Source organism: Condylura cristata, unplaced genomic scaffold (genome assembly GCF_000260355.1).
Source record: "Condylura cristata isolate star-nosed mole 26May11 unplaced genomic scaffold, ConCri1.0 scaffold00004, whole genome shotgun sequence".
In the NCBI taxonomy this organism is placed as follows: domain Eukaryota; kingdom Metazoa; phylum Chordata; class Mammalia; order Eulipotyphla; family Talpidae; genus Condylura; species Condylura cristata.
This window is the reverse complement of record NW_004567105.1, coordinates 61,540,817-61,555,821: the sequence shown is the minus strand read 5'-3', so window position 1 is coordinate 61,555,821 and position 15,005 is coordinate 61,540,817. Positions and strand designations below refer to the sequence as shown.

At 54.2% G+C, this 15,005-nt stretch overlaps 1 protein-coding gene across 13 annotated transcripts; it reads right to left on the bottom strand.

Moving 5' to 3' along the window:
- Positions 1-2,710: 2,710 nt before the first annotated feature.
- USP19 (ubiquitin specific peptidase 19) lies at positions 2,711-14,823 on the bottom strand. 13 transcript variants are annotated; one of them, XM_012720367.1, is made up of 27 exons: positions 14,682-14,822; positions 12,684-12,943; positions 12,416-12,454; positions 12,127-12,255; positions 11,907-12,040; positions 11,532-11,831; positions 11,197-11,413; positions 10,919-11,075; positions 10,739-10,810; positions 10,508-10,623; positions 10,190-10,404; positions 9,910-10,105; positions 9,695-9,828; positions 9,435-9,593; positions 9,240-9,350; positions 8,677-8,787; positions 8,494-8,595; positions 7,679-7,819; positions 7,466-7,584; positions 6,473-6,610; positions 6,063-6,376; positions 5,846-5,956; positions 5,541-5,757; positions 5,305-5,457; positions 5,052-5,212; positions 4,792-4,970; positions 2,711-3,167 (listed from the first exon to the last, which is right to left on the bottom strand). In XM_012720367.1, exons 2-27 carry the CDS (start codon positions 12,805-12,807, stop codon positions 3,051-3,053), a joined length of 3,966 nt encoding a protein of 1,321 aa, XP_012575821.1. In that variant the 5' UTR covers positions 12,808-12,943; positions 14,682-14,822; the 3' UTR covers positions 2,711-3,050. The 13 variants fall into 13 exon arrangements, with proteins under 13 accessions (XP_012575821.1, XP_012575815.1, XP_012575818.1 ...); XM_012720361.1 differs by lacking the exon at positions 14,682-14,822 and adding an exon at positions 14,463-14,593 and having other exon boundaries at positions 10,190-10,410; positions 11,191-11,413; XM_012720364.1 differs by lacking the exon at positions 14,682-14,822 and adding an exon at positions 14,463-14,522.
- Between the last annotated feature and the right edge of the window lie 182 nt (positions 14,824-15,005).

Sequence of the window (15,005 nt, the reverse complement as noted above, 5' to 3'; positions counted from 1 at the left end):
ATGAAGGCCGGGAAATCAAGATTCTAACCCCTTGACAAAGTGTTGAGAGGACGCTGGCAGTGTGTGTGTGCGCACGCACGCAGGAGTCCCTAAGTCTGGCTCTTCGGGAGCATCCATCTAGACACACCTGGCCAATAGCGGTAGGGATTTGGATCAGGGGAGACTTCGCATTATTTCTATGATTACTGAATTTAAAATCTCTTGACACACTTTACCTTGCCAGTCATGAAATCTGCAGGCTTTTTTAATTTTTAAAATTCATTTATTTATGCATAAAAGAACTGGGGTACAGGCTAGAGGTAAAGGGGGTAAGAGGCTTCACCAGAGACAGAGTGGGGAGCAGAACAGGCAGAACTACTGAAAGACACTGTTGAGGGGGAGAAGTGGGTGGGTCAGGAGAGGTCTGCCGCACTATGTGGGTCACCTCCCTTGCCAGGGATTGAACTCTTGTTGCAGTGGCTTCAGAGTGCAGCACTTTAACCCACTGTGCCATCAGGGCGGGCCTTCCTACAGGTTTTTTTGCAAAATATTAAAGTTGGGACAGGCTGAGCTAGAGGAAATAGACCCTCATGTGTTTGGGGTTCTCCCCATAGTCTCTCACTGGATTTTCAGGACCCACAGAGAATCATCATGCTAAAATAACATACAAACTGTTTTCTTTATGAAATTAAGAGTTATTGGCGGTGAGATGTTGAGGAGAGTCCCAAATTTGAGATTAGAACACAGATTCTTGGAAGCCTTAGTACCATAAATATTTCTGGGCCTCCAGGGATTAGACAAGATCCTGCTGGCAGTCCCTATTTATATAGTGTGTCCTGCTTTGTTTTTCATATCCTACTAAGTTCCACTTCTGGGGTCACATCTGGGTGGTACATAAGTGACCATGTGCCAGATTCTTCCCAGAGCCACGTACGCTGCATCTGTCTGGTCCTGTGCCTTGGGTCTTTTCACTTCCCTGTGGTTCCTTGGCTCCAGCCTGATCCTCCGCGAGCCCTGTGCTGAATCCACGGCTGTAGCTGCCTGGCCTGCCATGAGGATGCTTGTGATAAGCAAAGCACTGTCACTGCCACAGCTCTGATGCCACAAGATTCATTATGTAACTACCATCATTGCATACCTGGTGATGGCCCACTGGTGGGGTCAGGGTCTTTATCCCCTTTGCTGGTTCCCTCATGATGTCTACCCTGTGGCTCCACTGTCACAGGATGAGCCAGTAGCCCTACTACAGCTATCAAGATGCCACTAGCGGCAGTGGCAGGCCAGCTAAGTCCTCTGAAGCCCTGTGACAGAGCAGAACCATCAAATTGTATGGACATAGTCTGGAGTCTGACCTGTGACTTGTTTGCAAGAGCCCTTGGCATATTCTTTTAGGGAAATCAAGAAAAAGATGGCCAAGGAGAAGAGGCAGGCGTCAGCCAGCAAAGCCCCACTGTGGGATGGCAAGAGGCAAGGCCCAGCAGCCAGGACAGGACCATGGATATGTACCTGTGGTACAAGATAACAGTGAGCACAGAGGCAAGAGAGTCCACAGTGCCTTTCTTCTATGTAGCAAGCTCAGCAGCAGCCTTGCTGCTGCAGTCAGGGGTGGCCAGAACTAGCATCATAGCCGCCAGCACCAGCACCCAGTTTGGTAATTCCACTATTTCTGCAAGGCCCCATCCAGTTCTATAGGCCCCTCTGTTCAGCCAACCATCCCACTTGGCTCCTCTGTTGCTATCCCTATAGGAAGAAGTCAAAATTGGTCAGGCTAACTTCCCCAGAAGTTCCCTCTGCTCATCATCATCCCTATCTAATTGCAGGCAAGACTGAGGGGTACTAGAGGGACCTTCATGCTGAGCTTCTTGTAAGACTGGCCCCACAGGCTAAGAGACTGGGATAGACCTACAGGGTTGCCAAGACAACTCTGCACACCCTGCCTGCCTTTCTAGTTTATCTCAAAGAGTACCTTTGTCCCTCACCTTTCTCCAGTGGAGAAAGCTCTACGCCCTGAAGTTGGAAAGAAGAGGGGACTGCATTATCCACCAAGAGATGTAAAGGCCACTCAGATACGCCCTCATTTTATGTGTCACAGGAGCTCTGAGGATGTCATACGCTTGTGGATGCACTGTGAGTGAAGAGACTAAGGCAGCTGCCAGGGGCCAAGGTCTCAGGGACTCTGAAGGGAAGAAATGACTGACAGAACCCCACACTTTCCCTCCTACAGGAAGCCAGGCAAGATTAATTCTGGCCCTCTTGTCATGTCCTCCTTTTGGACAGGGTCTCATGTCCCCACTGTAATTTTTTCCTGCTTTGTTCACTGAGAGACCCAGATGGGTCCCTCAAATGACAGCAAAGACCTGAAAAAAGGAAAATGCTTTCCATACCTCAAGACCTACCTGACCAGCTGTCTGTCAGCCCCAGACTACTTCAGTGCCTGCACATTTTATCCCATGCTGTCAGCTTCTAAAGCCTCAGAAGAGGGGTGTTCCTCCTTGGGTGTGAAATATTGACTACAATGCCAGCCACAACCCACTGGTTTTGAGACCAAAACCAGCGGTATCAAAGGACTAATGGGGCTGGGGACATCACAATATCCTCAGACTGGAGCATCCCCAAGGTCTTTCATATACCAGCACACACACACACACCAGATGATGGGAATGGGGAGGTGGCCTCAGCACCTGGTGCAGCACAGTCACTAAATCTGCTTATTTATCATTTATTTTTAAAATATATTTAAACAGCAGCAATCACCTCCAAAATGCAAAAAAAAAAAAAATTACAATTTTTAGAATAAAATTATAACGTTTATAATGCAAGTCAGAAAGAATTGAAGGTACAACTGAGACTCAAATCACGCAGCACTAGGAGTGGCTGAAGGAGCCAAGGCTCACTGGGTGAGGGGTCAAGGTGAAAGGAGGGTCCAACCTGCAAAGTTCCCACCCCCAAGTCACACCCCCCAAGTCTCCCATTGATGAAGCCAGTGTCCTCTAGGTTAGAGAAGAAGCGGCAAAAAGCTGGCCCTCTGTGGGGATTCCCCAAACCCAATTCCCCCACCAACAAGGGACCTGCTAATCGACCTCCTCCATGTTGCTGTAGGTAGGGGCTGGGCGGTCCACAGGGGGGGCGAAGCGTTCAGGGGCTGTCCTCGTGGGGGTCACCTCGGGAGCCTGGCCAGGGCCTAGTCCCTGCAACAGAATATGAGGACAGGGGTTGGGGGCTGCCCAATATGCCGCCTGGCATCCCGGGGGTGCTGGCTTGGAGCCCTGGCACCCAAGGGAGGGCCCCAAGGCGCAGACAGCAGGGGCATTGAGACAGAGAGACAAGATCGGGCCTGAACAGTCTCGCTTTATTAACACTTTAAATACAGAAAGCTGCCTGGGCAGGGCTAAGCCCCAGGGCAAGGGTCAGAGCAGCAGGATGAGTGGACAGACAGCTGGATGGAAAACATATTAAAATGCTCTACCCCTGCAGGGGCCACAGTCCCCACGCTCTCCCCACGATGCACACACTCAGGCCCAAGGCCGGAACTGGTCCCCACCACCGAGGCAGGAATGGGCCTGTTGAGCAGGCAGGTGGGCCAGCTCATAGCAGGTGAGCTCATCTCCAGCGACTCTGGGATACCAGAGGATAGAACACGTTGAGTACGAGGGCCACCAAAGCTGCCACGGTGCCCAGAACAAAGTACCGGAGACAGCCCTCATCTGGTGTAGTTGGGCCACGTGGTGGAGGGCCCACCCAGTCTTGAGGCCCCCAGGGACCCAGGGGCCCAGGCCCCTCAGGTATTGGCTCCTCCTCTGCCTCCAGCTCCTGCCAAATCTGGGAAGCCTATGATGTGTGGAAACGGCCATTATTACCTGGGGGTAGGGGTAAGGGGGTAGGAGAGGGTACCCTGTGTCCCAAAGACTCCTGGCCATGACAGTCCACCCAAAGTGACTGGCACTAATCCCCTACATCCCAGTTCAAATAGCAGAGGTGAGCAGGTGGGAGCCAACTGGGCCATTCACAGGGTGATTTAGACTGAGGGCACAAAAGTAGGCAAATCTTGACAGGACTTTGATCTCAAAAAGATTCTCAACACGTATGTAGGTTCCCAATTAGTGGGTCATTTTTTTTTTTTTAGCCCAGGAATCCCAGAGGGGACTGGCTCATGGAAGATAGAGCTCGCCAACCCCAAAATAACACCCTGGCTGACTCCCACCCATGTCCACAATCTGACTACTGGCTTCTGCAGGAATTTCCCTGAATCTGAGCATAGAGGAGGGACGAAAGCTCCAAGAAACCACTCCAGAACAGAAATGCAGGTGCACCCCAGGATCAGGCCTGTAATACCCATGTCAGTAAAAAAGACAGAAGACAGCAGGGACAGATGCTTACCTTACAGAAAGTAACAGCCACGCTGGGCCACGGCCAGCCAGGATAGCCCTGCCTCTGAACTCACACCAGAACACAGACAATCACACATGAGGGTCTATGGGCCGGCGTGTGCAAGTGCACACAGAAAACCTGGAGATTGTCAGGTATAGGGTTCTGGCATTGTACCCAGAAAAGGTCAGAGCAGTTGCTTTGCCTGTGCCAAGTGGATGCCTACGTGTGCATGCTAATAGCAACATACTGGTGTGCGCACACCTCTGCAAGTGTCCCGATAGCATGACGATCCTTCTAGCTAAAATTTTAATGGAAGGGAATCATGCCTGTGACTCACATCCAAGACTGGAAGGGTCTTCAGCTAGAGGAATGGAAGTTGTGCCCAGCCTCCTCCCATCTGTGAGCTGGGTCCCCCTTGCCTGTAAAGCCTCCCCCATGCCTCACCTGGCTGGCAGCAGCCTCGGCTGCAGGGCCTAGGTCTGGGTGATGCTCAGAGTGACCTGCCCGGGGGGGCCTCTCCACAGGAGAGTTCCGCCGGCGGTAGAAGAGTACATAGGCATAGCGCGTCACGACCTGGCTCTCGTCTACTGTGGTCACCGTGCTGTCGTCAAACAAGCGCCAGCCTACAGCAAGGTGGGAAGAGTGTGAACATCACCTGCACCACCACCCCTACCACCTATCCTGCTGGCTGTGCGTGCCCTCACCCACGTCACTGCGCTGGCTGCTGCGATCATTGGGCAGGCGTGCACAGGCGGTGTAGTGGCCACCAATCATGCCTCCATAGTGGTTGATGACCGCGTACAGGTCGTAGCTGGGCAGCTGCTCCTCTTTCTGACCGATGCAGAATTTGCTCAGGTCCAGGTTTCTGTGGTCCCAGAGGTGAGACAGTTAGCAGGTGCCCAGAATACCTACCCTGCACCCACAGTCTGCTTTCAGTCACCAGGGCCTAATGCTCACCGGACAGGGAACTCCACCAAGTCATTAATCTTGTCCCGCCAGATGAAACTACGAAAAGAGAAGCGCTTGAGCTGCACAATGAGCACATTTGGCAGACGCCACAGCAACAGTTGCTTGGAAGCCTCACGGTGTTGTTTGCACTGTGGGCAGTACCTGAGGAGGCATGGAGGTAGGGTCAGGACCAGCACATCTGCACCACACCCTGTCCGGCTATCTGCCTGCTGCCCTGTTCTTACCAGGCCTCCTCAGGAGCCAGCACCTCAGGCCTCGTGAAGAGGTTTAGGCACTGGTCCAGGGTGAAGTGGCCGGCACGTGCAGCCTCACCAGCAGAGCCGGGATCCTCGGCACATTCCAGTTCCTTGGAGGCGACCAACACAAATTCCTGCAGGCGCTCATTATTCCGCCAGACTAGAGCCAGGCTACATTCATCACCCAGCTCCAATGGAGTATCTCCTAGAAATGGGCAGGAAGAGGGATCATGAAGCTGTGGTAAGCAGTCAGTCCAGCCCACTCTGTGACTCCCACCCACAGTCTCAGACACCTTTGTCCTCTAGTCGCTGTTCTCTATTAGATGCATCAATTTTATAAATGAAGAACTGGGGTGTGTGGGCATTCATGGCTTCACATGGGTGCTGGTACCCAGGCACAGCAGCTGTGAGAGAACATGATAGTCAGAGCTCCCCTACTGACAGGGGCCAAAAGAAGCTTCCCGCAACCTCCCTTACCCTAGCTCCTAGAGCCTTTCACCTCAGTCTTACCTTCAGGACGAGACATCCTCTCACCAGCAGGCAAAGACCCAACTTCAGCAGACCCACTGTCCAGTATCTCAGGAGAAACTCCACTCGTGCTGGGCAGAGGGCCCCGATCAGAGGCTGCCCACGCCCGGAGGACCCCTGTGTCCCCCTCAGCCACTGTGTTCGCCAATTGGAGCTCAGGTGGTTGAACGGAGTCCCTCTCACCATCTCCAGCATCTAGGGAGCTAGTGGAGAGCAGCGTGGAACAGCCAGGTCCCTGGGACTCCAATGCCATGCGGCCTGGCTGGAAAGGTGGCTGGAAAACGCTCACAGAGTACCTGGCAACAGGCAGTAAGACAAGTAAGAACCTTGATCAGCCTGTCCAGCACCTCTTCCACAACTACCCCACCATAACCCCATCACTGGGCACTTACCGGGCATAACCCTCTAGCAGTTGAGCAAGTCGGGCATAAGTGAGGCGTGAAGCAGGTACACTGACCAGGAAGGGGTAGCCAATATTCTCAGGTCGGCAGAGGCCCTTGTGATCAGGCCAGTGGGTTTTCTGGCAGAGCCTAGTGGGAAAAGAAGGTAAGCTCCACCGTCTACGATGCTAAATTGGGGGCTAGCCTCACGTTTCAGAAACTAGGAGCTAAGTCTTACAATCCTCTCCCAGGGGCTGGTAGAACAGGATGGCAAATGGAGAGGTTAAAACGTTAAGTGTCTTGGGCCTCCCTGGTGGCACAGGAGTTAAAAGTCTCAGCACTATCAAGCTATCACCAGTCACTATACCCTGAATTTGACCCCTAACTACCGAGCTGACCCACATGGCACAGCAGACCTCTCTGGCCTCGCCCGCTGCTCCCCTCAGCAGTGTATTTCAGTCAATCCGCTTGTTCTGCTCCCCAGTCTGTCTCTGGTGAATCCTCACACACCCACACACACCTCTGGCTTACACCCTAGTTCCTGTGCGCATGCATTAAAAAGAAGATCTTAAAAAGTAAAAGTGTTTTCATGCCTTTTGCAGCAACATGGATGGAGCTGGAAGGGATCATGCTTAGTGAAACAAGCCAGAAAGAAAAGGAAAAATACCAGATGGTTTCACTCGTAGCATGAGTATAAAGGACCAGGGGAGAAAATAATAATAATAATGAGCAACTATATACCAGAGACATTTTACGGGGGTGGAGTGGGAAATGGGATCAAAAATGGGGGGTGTTGGGAGGGAGTGCACTGGACTACAGTGATGGCACACGGGTGATTTGGTGATGGGAAGCCCACGGGGATTACAAATGAGATGAAAGAATGCACAAAATGATATAAAAATAATCTATTATTTTTTTTAAAAAGTGCTTTTCTGAGTCCCGCCAAGAAGGGAGTTAGGGTGGCAAGTGGACAGGAGGGACAAGGGAGACCAGGGGTGTCCTCACTGGTTGCAGTAGCCCACACGGTAGCACCGGGTACAGCGTTTCAACTTCTCATCTTCTGACTGCTGCTTCCGCTGGCAGGCCGCACACTTGGAGATGGGGACACTGGGTACCTGGGGGCGCTAGGGGGGTCATGTGACTCAGCGAGGCCAGGTCGGGTAGGAATGCCCCCTCTGCTGCCCACCTTGGCCTGATGCTATCAGGTTGGCCACTCACCTGTTGTACCTCTAGTACCACCACTCGCTCTTTAGCCAGCTCTGGGGATAGCAGCTCAAAACAGAGAAGCATGTCGGAAGGGGACACAGTGTCCAGTGAGTGGGAGGGCAGGAACACTCGGTGGAAGCGATTCTTAATCACCTGGGGACAGAGAACACAGACCTTATGTGAAGCCCCTTCCCTGGTCCTGCCCCAGAGCACAAGACAATTTGGTCCTGATTTTGCATCTGTGGGGGCAGCAGTAGGGATTGTGACGCAAAAGAAACATGTACTTCTGCTGGCACCTGCCTCAGAACAAAGAGCCTGCTGCATGTGGCCACAAGGGCAGGCGTCAACCACAGCAGTTCTCTACACTGTTACCAACCAATGAGGCCCTGATGAAACTATGACACAGTTATCAGGGCCAAACTCCGTTCCCCCACCCCCCGCTGAAGAAAAAGGGAATCACCAGGCGAAAGCAGGTAACCTGTGTTCAAGAACTACACACAGATCTAGGGATCAGGGTGGAAGGAGGACCCATACCTAGTGGAAAGATAGCCCTGCTTCTCAAATTCCTAGTTAAGAGGGAAAAGCCGTTGGGAACCATCAACAAAGGGGGCAGTAAAACGTGACAAAAGCTAGGACCTGAGGCATCTCCAGTGCACAGCCCAAATCCCAGTTTTCGACCATGTCTCAATCAAGAGCACTACCTGCTCTTGTGCGGCCACACACACATTCATGTGCAGTGCACAGATACCAGTAACTGCACGTGTCCGCATGCCATGAGTACACTCAAGTGTCAGCATGCACAGAGCCTGGGGGAAGGACAGACATACCTCAGCCAGACGTAGGTTCTCAGGTTTCACGTGGACACTCTGAGAGAGAGAGTCCAATACCTCGCTTGCAGTAGAGTTCTCCTTGCTGATGCTCACCAGGAACTGTGATGACAAGGATAGAGTCCATGGGGAAGATGGACCAAGGTGTTAGGGGTAACCCAGAAGAAGGGAGTTACTCCTCACCTTAATGGGCTTGCTGTGGGGCTCCCGGGCGAAATAGAAGATGGGGAGAACCTTTTGCTTTTGTGGCAAGGGCACCGGCAAGTACAGGAATGGGTCAAAAGTGATGGAGACCTGCAAATGCAGAGGTGGCACTGGGTGGCCCCAAGGGAGTAGGGGGCAATCCCCAGAGCCCCCAGTCCGGGCCCTCAAATGGTTCTCAGACATCAGTCAACCAGAAACTCCCAGGCTTGACAAACTGTGCCACCAGGAGAGAACAATCCTCCTTTCTTACACTTGTTGCCCCGCTCACCCTAATCATTTTTTCAATTTGCCCTTACTTGTGCCCCACATGCCTCCAATCTTATCCAAACCCCAGCCTCAACTAACAGCTGTCTTTGAACCCAACCCTCACTTTGGCCTCAGCCAAGAAGTCTACCTAGCCTGACCTGTAGGGCACACATAGGAGCCCAAGAGCTCCCATCAGCTTCCTTGGCCTGAAGCACCTAAGATGCACGCACCTGACCCCAATCTCAACAGGCTACTGCTCAAGCTGGAGGGCCTCTTTTCAGGGGAGCACATCATACCTTGGCACACACAGGGCACACCAGTTTCGATTTGTACTGGCCCTGAAACAGGTCCACGATGAAAGAGTCATTCCTCATCTTGTGCCGCTGCCATGCTTCCTCAGCTACCACCTAAGGGGCAAAGTGGTGAGGACTGAAGAGACCTGGGGCCTAGGATGTGCATGAGGCATGCCCCGCCCTGCCTCCAACCCTGACCTCATCAGGTCGCCCATCTGAATCCACAGTCTCTGTGTAGGGCTTGTTCTGGATGCGATTCAGATCCTCGTGCAGCCCGTCTAGCAGAAAAGCCATGAACTCCTGGGCGTCGTGCTGTGCATAGCCTGTGAACTGGCTGGCCTTGCTTGCCACAATGGTCTGGAGACAGGAGCCGAGGTGTGGGCATGGAACCCCAACGCCCACTGTGCACCCAGCTCCCCACCCTCTCTAGCCAAGGATGGGAGTTCACCAGAGATCACCTTTAACTTGGAAGGCTGGAAGGCATGGTGAGTTCCCTTCCACAGCGCCCGGAGCAACACAGCAAAGCCAATGGCCAGGCGCCCACCAGTCCCCAGTGGGTTGTTATAGTTGATCTCAGCCTCAAAGGAGCGGTCTAGGGACAGCAGCCAAGTAGAGGTATAAGAAAGGAGTCACTCCTTCTACCCACAGCCTGGGCGCTAGGTTTTGTTCTTACCATGGAAGAAGTCCCGGAGCTCCCGAGTGTTGGACAGAGACTGAATTACACTGTTCATGAAGCACGTGTTGCCTAGATTGACAAGGCCAGTGAAGCCGGGCAGACACACCTTCTTCTCTTCCTCCTCCTCTTCCTCCACGCTGTCTCCACTCACAGGGCTGTGGGGCATTGGAGGCACCATGCATGTGGGCTTTGGCTGTGGGAGCAAGAAGGGCCATGAAAAGCAGCCCAAGAGGCTCTTTGCCCTCCAACCCTGGCCCTCCCCATCCTAGATTCTTACCGAGGCCAGGTGTGGCTCTGGCTTTGGGGCTACATGCTCCATGGGGTTGCGGGCCACCACACCGTCCAGCCCTGTGTCCTCAGAACAAGCCTTGGGTTTCTCTTTCTCCACAGCTCGGGCTTCTTCCTGGCCTGCCAAGGGGTGGGGAGCACCCCCTGGTGGAGTTGAATCCAGAGGGGTTGGGCCTGTCGGCACGGCAACCTTTGCACCACCCACTGCACCTTAAAAAGGGGGAATGAGGGGGCTGGTGGTTAGCAGCATGTAGCAAGGAGGGGGGGTCTCACAGGTTAGGCAATGAAGGGAGCTCGTGTTGCAGACCTTGTGCAGCTGGGGCCTCCAGGCCCCCCCAGCGCTGACTCTGTCGCTTACGGAGGCAGATATCAATGCGAGAGGCCGTGAAACAGAAGGTGCACTGCTCTGGCTCAATTAAATTCCTGCAAGAAGAGCCTGATCTCAGGAACTTAGGTGGAGTGGGTATCAGGCTAAATGGGCCAAGGAGATGGCGCACAGGGCGACACGGGCAGAGTAGTAAGGCTGGGCACCACCCACCTGAGCTTCACCTGCCAACGGAAGATGGTGTGAGGCCCACAGCCTGGGTGCAGTCTCAGGAAGTTTCCATCCCTGCCAAGGCAGAGCAGAAGCAGGACAGGAAGAGGGGCAGGAGAGAGAGCATGAGACATGCTGTTCTGCATAAAGCACACTCTCTGCCCCACCTGCCCACCCACCCACCTGGTCTGGAAGATAAGCGTGAAGTCCTGCTCACGGAACAGCACTCGAGAGGCATCCCTGCAGATCTCCTTCACATACACGTGCACCACCACTGAGTCCGGCCCCTTCTCATACGAGTCATTCTTGACAAATGCCAGGTTCACCATGGACTCAGGCTCTACGTTGAGACCACAGTTCAGTGCCAACCAGGACAGGTTCCAGCCTGTTGCTATTCTAGCCCCTCCCCGCCTACCAACCCAAGCTAGGGCTCTGCCTACCCAGCCCAGCCCCACCTTTACCGTCCACCAAGGTTGCAGCATCCGCTGTCACTGCCATCTCTTCTTTGGAACGGTCACCTTTCTCAGAGTCTCTGCTCCGAGCCATGGTTGGAGAGACTAGGTCATTCCTGGGAGACTCTGCCTTCTCGCCTACCAAAAGTGCTAGATTCTCCTCTGAGCCAAGAAGGCAAGTTTGGGGGTTTAGCGGTGGTACCCGGTGCTGCTCCTCAGCCTCAGCCTATTCATGGCAAGATTATGGGCAAAATCACTCCTAGGTCTAGCAAATGCTCCCATACCCATTTCTGGCCTCACCCTCTCCCTACCTCCCAACTTCCAAACAGGCAACCCACTCTCACCTGAGTGGCTGATTCAGCCAGGAAAGGAGAGGCATCACCCCGGGGTCCAGGACCATCTCTGGACCCTTCCCCTCCTGGCCCTCTGCAGAGATGCACAGCCCTCTTGGCGCTGGGCCCTGCCTGGGCCCCAGGGCCAGCCCCCACGCCTACCTCACCACGGCCCTGGGCCCGCTTTTGGTTCCGGGCCTCCTGCTTAACTCGGCGAGGCTCGGGGCCTGGCTCCAGGCCACCGGGGGACAGCTCCTGCCCATTCTCTTGGCACAGCCCTGGCACCAACTCCTGAGACCCTAGAGGTTTCTTCTGTCAAAGATAACAAAAGTCAGGTCCTGTCAACTACACTGGGTAGCCCCTACCCTCTCCTGCTTTGGAACTTACCAAGAGAGAGGGCCATGTGAGCAGAGGTACTTTCTTAGGCAGTGCCAGATGCAGTAGGCTGCCTTTGTGGGCCTGCACTTTGGCGCAAGGACTTTCTATCTCAGCATAAAATACACCACTCCACTGCCGACCATCTGGAGACAAGAGTAGGGCAGTGAGCTCGGGGAAGGTTAACAGAAGATTCAAACAGACTGCTTAGGCTCTGAGTAAAAGGACACACCTGGAAGCCGCACTACACAGTCTGTGTCCGTGAAAGCCGCATCCACCTCCTCCAGCCGCAAGGGGCCCACTCCCACACGCAATTTGACAATCACCTCGTCTGCGTTCTGACTCCAGTCAAACAACAACTCTGTAGGGGGATTGTCAAAGAGAATACGAGGGTCTTATGAACTCCTAATGGGAGTAAGCAAGTACCAGCCCTAATGAAGCCATTCAAATGGACGCAATACTCCAGGACACATTCTTCTGCCCTGGCATTGTAGCACCCAAAATGTCTATGTACCACTCACCCTCTTTGGTCTGCTCCTCCCGAGGAGTAGATGCTGATCCTGATAACAAAGGGGGAAACAAAAAAGAAAATGATGGGGAAGCACATACTATCTTCAGGATTTCAGCCATATACCCAGACCTCAAAGCTGAGGCTCTACCCAGCCCGCCATGGCTTCTTCTCTCATCACCAAAAACAAAGAACAGCAAAAAAGTCAACTCTTAGTCCCCAATCTGTATATTCAACAGGAAGCGAGAAGGCTACAACCACTCTGGGAATGTCACTGCCACCTTTCCTAGGATCTCCATCCTTGCTCTCCTGGTTTGCTCGATCCTTCTGCTTCTTCTTACTGGTGGCCTCCTCCAGTCCTGGGGGCCCTCTCCTTGGGCCTGTGGCAGTGGCCCCGCCAGACATCTTGAGCCGCTTGGTCGACAGCCAGAGTGCCCTGGGGTCGGCAACGGCGTCTGGGTCAGGGCTACGGCGCTTTCTTCCTGGCCCAGCTATCTTGGCAACTCTTTGTGGCCAAATTCTCCAGCAAGGAACCAAAAGCCTAATGAGAAGGAACCAGTGATCACTACCAACAATTTGCAACAATTTTCTCCTTGGCTACAGTCAGGATACTCCTAATCCTACAAGGAACTATCTCTCCACCCTCTAATGTAGCCTGGGTGCACTTAAGACTATTCTGAAGGGGGAATAAATAATGCAAATAGCAGCAAGCTCTCTGGCCAAGGCTTCCAGATGTCTGCCATACAGACCCACAAAGATGGGAGGCTCATTAAGGTGCCAGATCAAGGCAGCTATGGCCTGGGCCTAGGCTCCTCCACCAATCTGGAGAGAAGCCATGGCTCCAGCCCACAGGGCTGGCACTCTGAGCAGGGTGCTCACTTTTCCCTCACTCTCACTGGCTGCTTAGTCACCACCCGAGAAGTAGGAGGTAGAGGAAGAAGGCAGGAAAGGAGGAGACAATCAAGCAGCAGGAGGACCAGACTCTATGGCTGACAACATGCCCCGCTCAGGTGCTACCGCTGTCCCGGCAAGGTTAAGGCACCCCACCTGCCAGGCCCTACCCTGTTCTGAACCTGCTTCTGTGCACCGCCTGCTTTTTTTCTTCCTACATCCTAAGAAAGATTCCTCTCTCCAGCTGCTGTCCCAGAGAGAGGCCTACAAAAGCTCATTAAAAGGATACCCAGGCCCTCCCTGGTGGCGCAGCGGGTTAAAGCACAGCACTGAGAATCTAAAGCCGCTTCCGCATGAGTTCGATTCCCGCCTGCCCCGTAGGTGACCACATGACCTCTCCTGACCCGCCCGCTGCTCCCCTCAGCAGTGTACTTCGTCGATCTGCCTGTTCTGCTCCCCACTCTGTCTCTGGTGAATCCTCTCACCCTCCGCATCTCTGGCCTGTACCCCAGTTCTGTATGAATAAATAAATAAATCTTTAAAAAAAAAAAAAAAGGATACCCAGTTTCGCATTAGGCCTTCAGCAGCAACCCTGCCCCAGAGCCAAAGCAGAGCAGACATTTAGTTTGAGGATGAAGCATCATAACCTCTTTATTCCCAGGTCCACTCACATCAGCTCTGAGCCATAGACCTTCTATCCAGTTTCCCACAGGATTCTGGGCCGTTTCTCCACCCAAAATAAAGTTCTTAAAACTGAGATAAAGGAAGGGATGAACCAGAGGCCAGGACCCCTGGCAGCCCAAGCCCAGCCTTACAGTAGAGTGGTAGAGCACATAGTGAATAGTCTGTTCCCTAAGTTGCGTGAGCGGGCAGATACAACATGGGTCGGACATGGGGCTGGTGCACTGGGTCTCTAATGACGACAGGTCCTGAACCAAGAAGCGGACACCCTCCACCACCGAGTACCCAAGCTCCGGGAGAAGGTGGTGTCTCCCCATTCCCCTGGGAAATCGAGGCGAGAAAGGGGCTACCCAGAGACGCAAAGCAGCCTGGTAAGGCCGCGCGGGGTTAGGGACCACTAAACAGTGCCCGGACTGGGCGGAGACCCAGCTCCAGCTTCCAAACCCTCGCCAGCACCTCCTCTAGAAGCAGGAGGTGCTCGCCAGCACCTCCTCTAGAAGCAGTCCTCGCTCGCCGCCAGGCCTGTCCAAGACGGGAGATCGGCTACCGGCGTAGCATAACGGCCCTGCCTGCATCGGTGCATCGGGCACGACGCGACGCTCAGAGCCGAGGCTGGCACTGCCTGTGACCTTGAACAGGCGGCCCGGGGCTCGCGTCGCGGCCTCCTGCTGCGGCCAGGCAGGCGAGTAGCCGCCAGTCCTACTCACCGAGAGAGGCCGCCGCCGCCGCCAGCCCTCTTCGGGCCCTGGCAACCCGCTCTCGGTTCCGGTTCCGGCGTCAAGTCGGTTCCGGTTCCGCCGCGCCCCTCCCCCGTCCCGGCGCCGGCGCCGCCGCCGCTGCCACAGCCTCGGCGGCTTGTTTTGTTTCGATCTAGTTACGGCCGCGGGCGGCTGAGCGCCGAGCTGGTGACGCACATCCGGCGGGAGCGGGCACGCAGCGACGGTCAGCTCCGGGGCGGGCCTGACCGGAGGAGGCGGAGCTCCGGTGCCTTGGCCTCACCCAGGTGGTGGCAGTCTGAGGTTCTGCCGAGA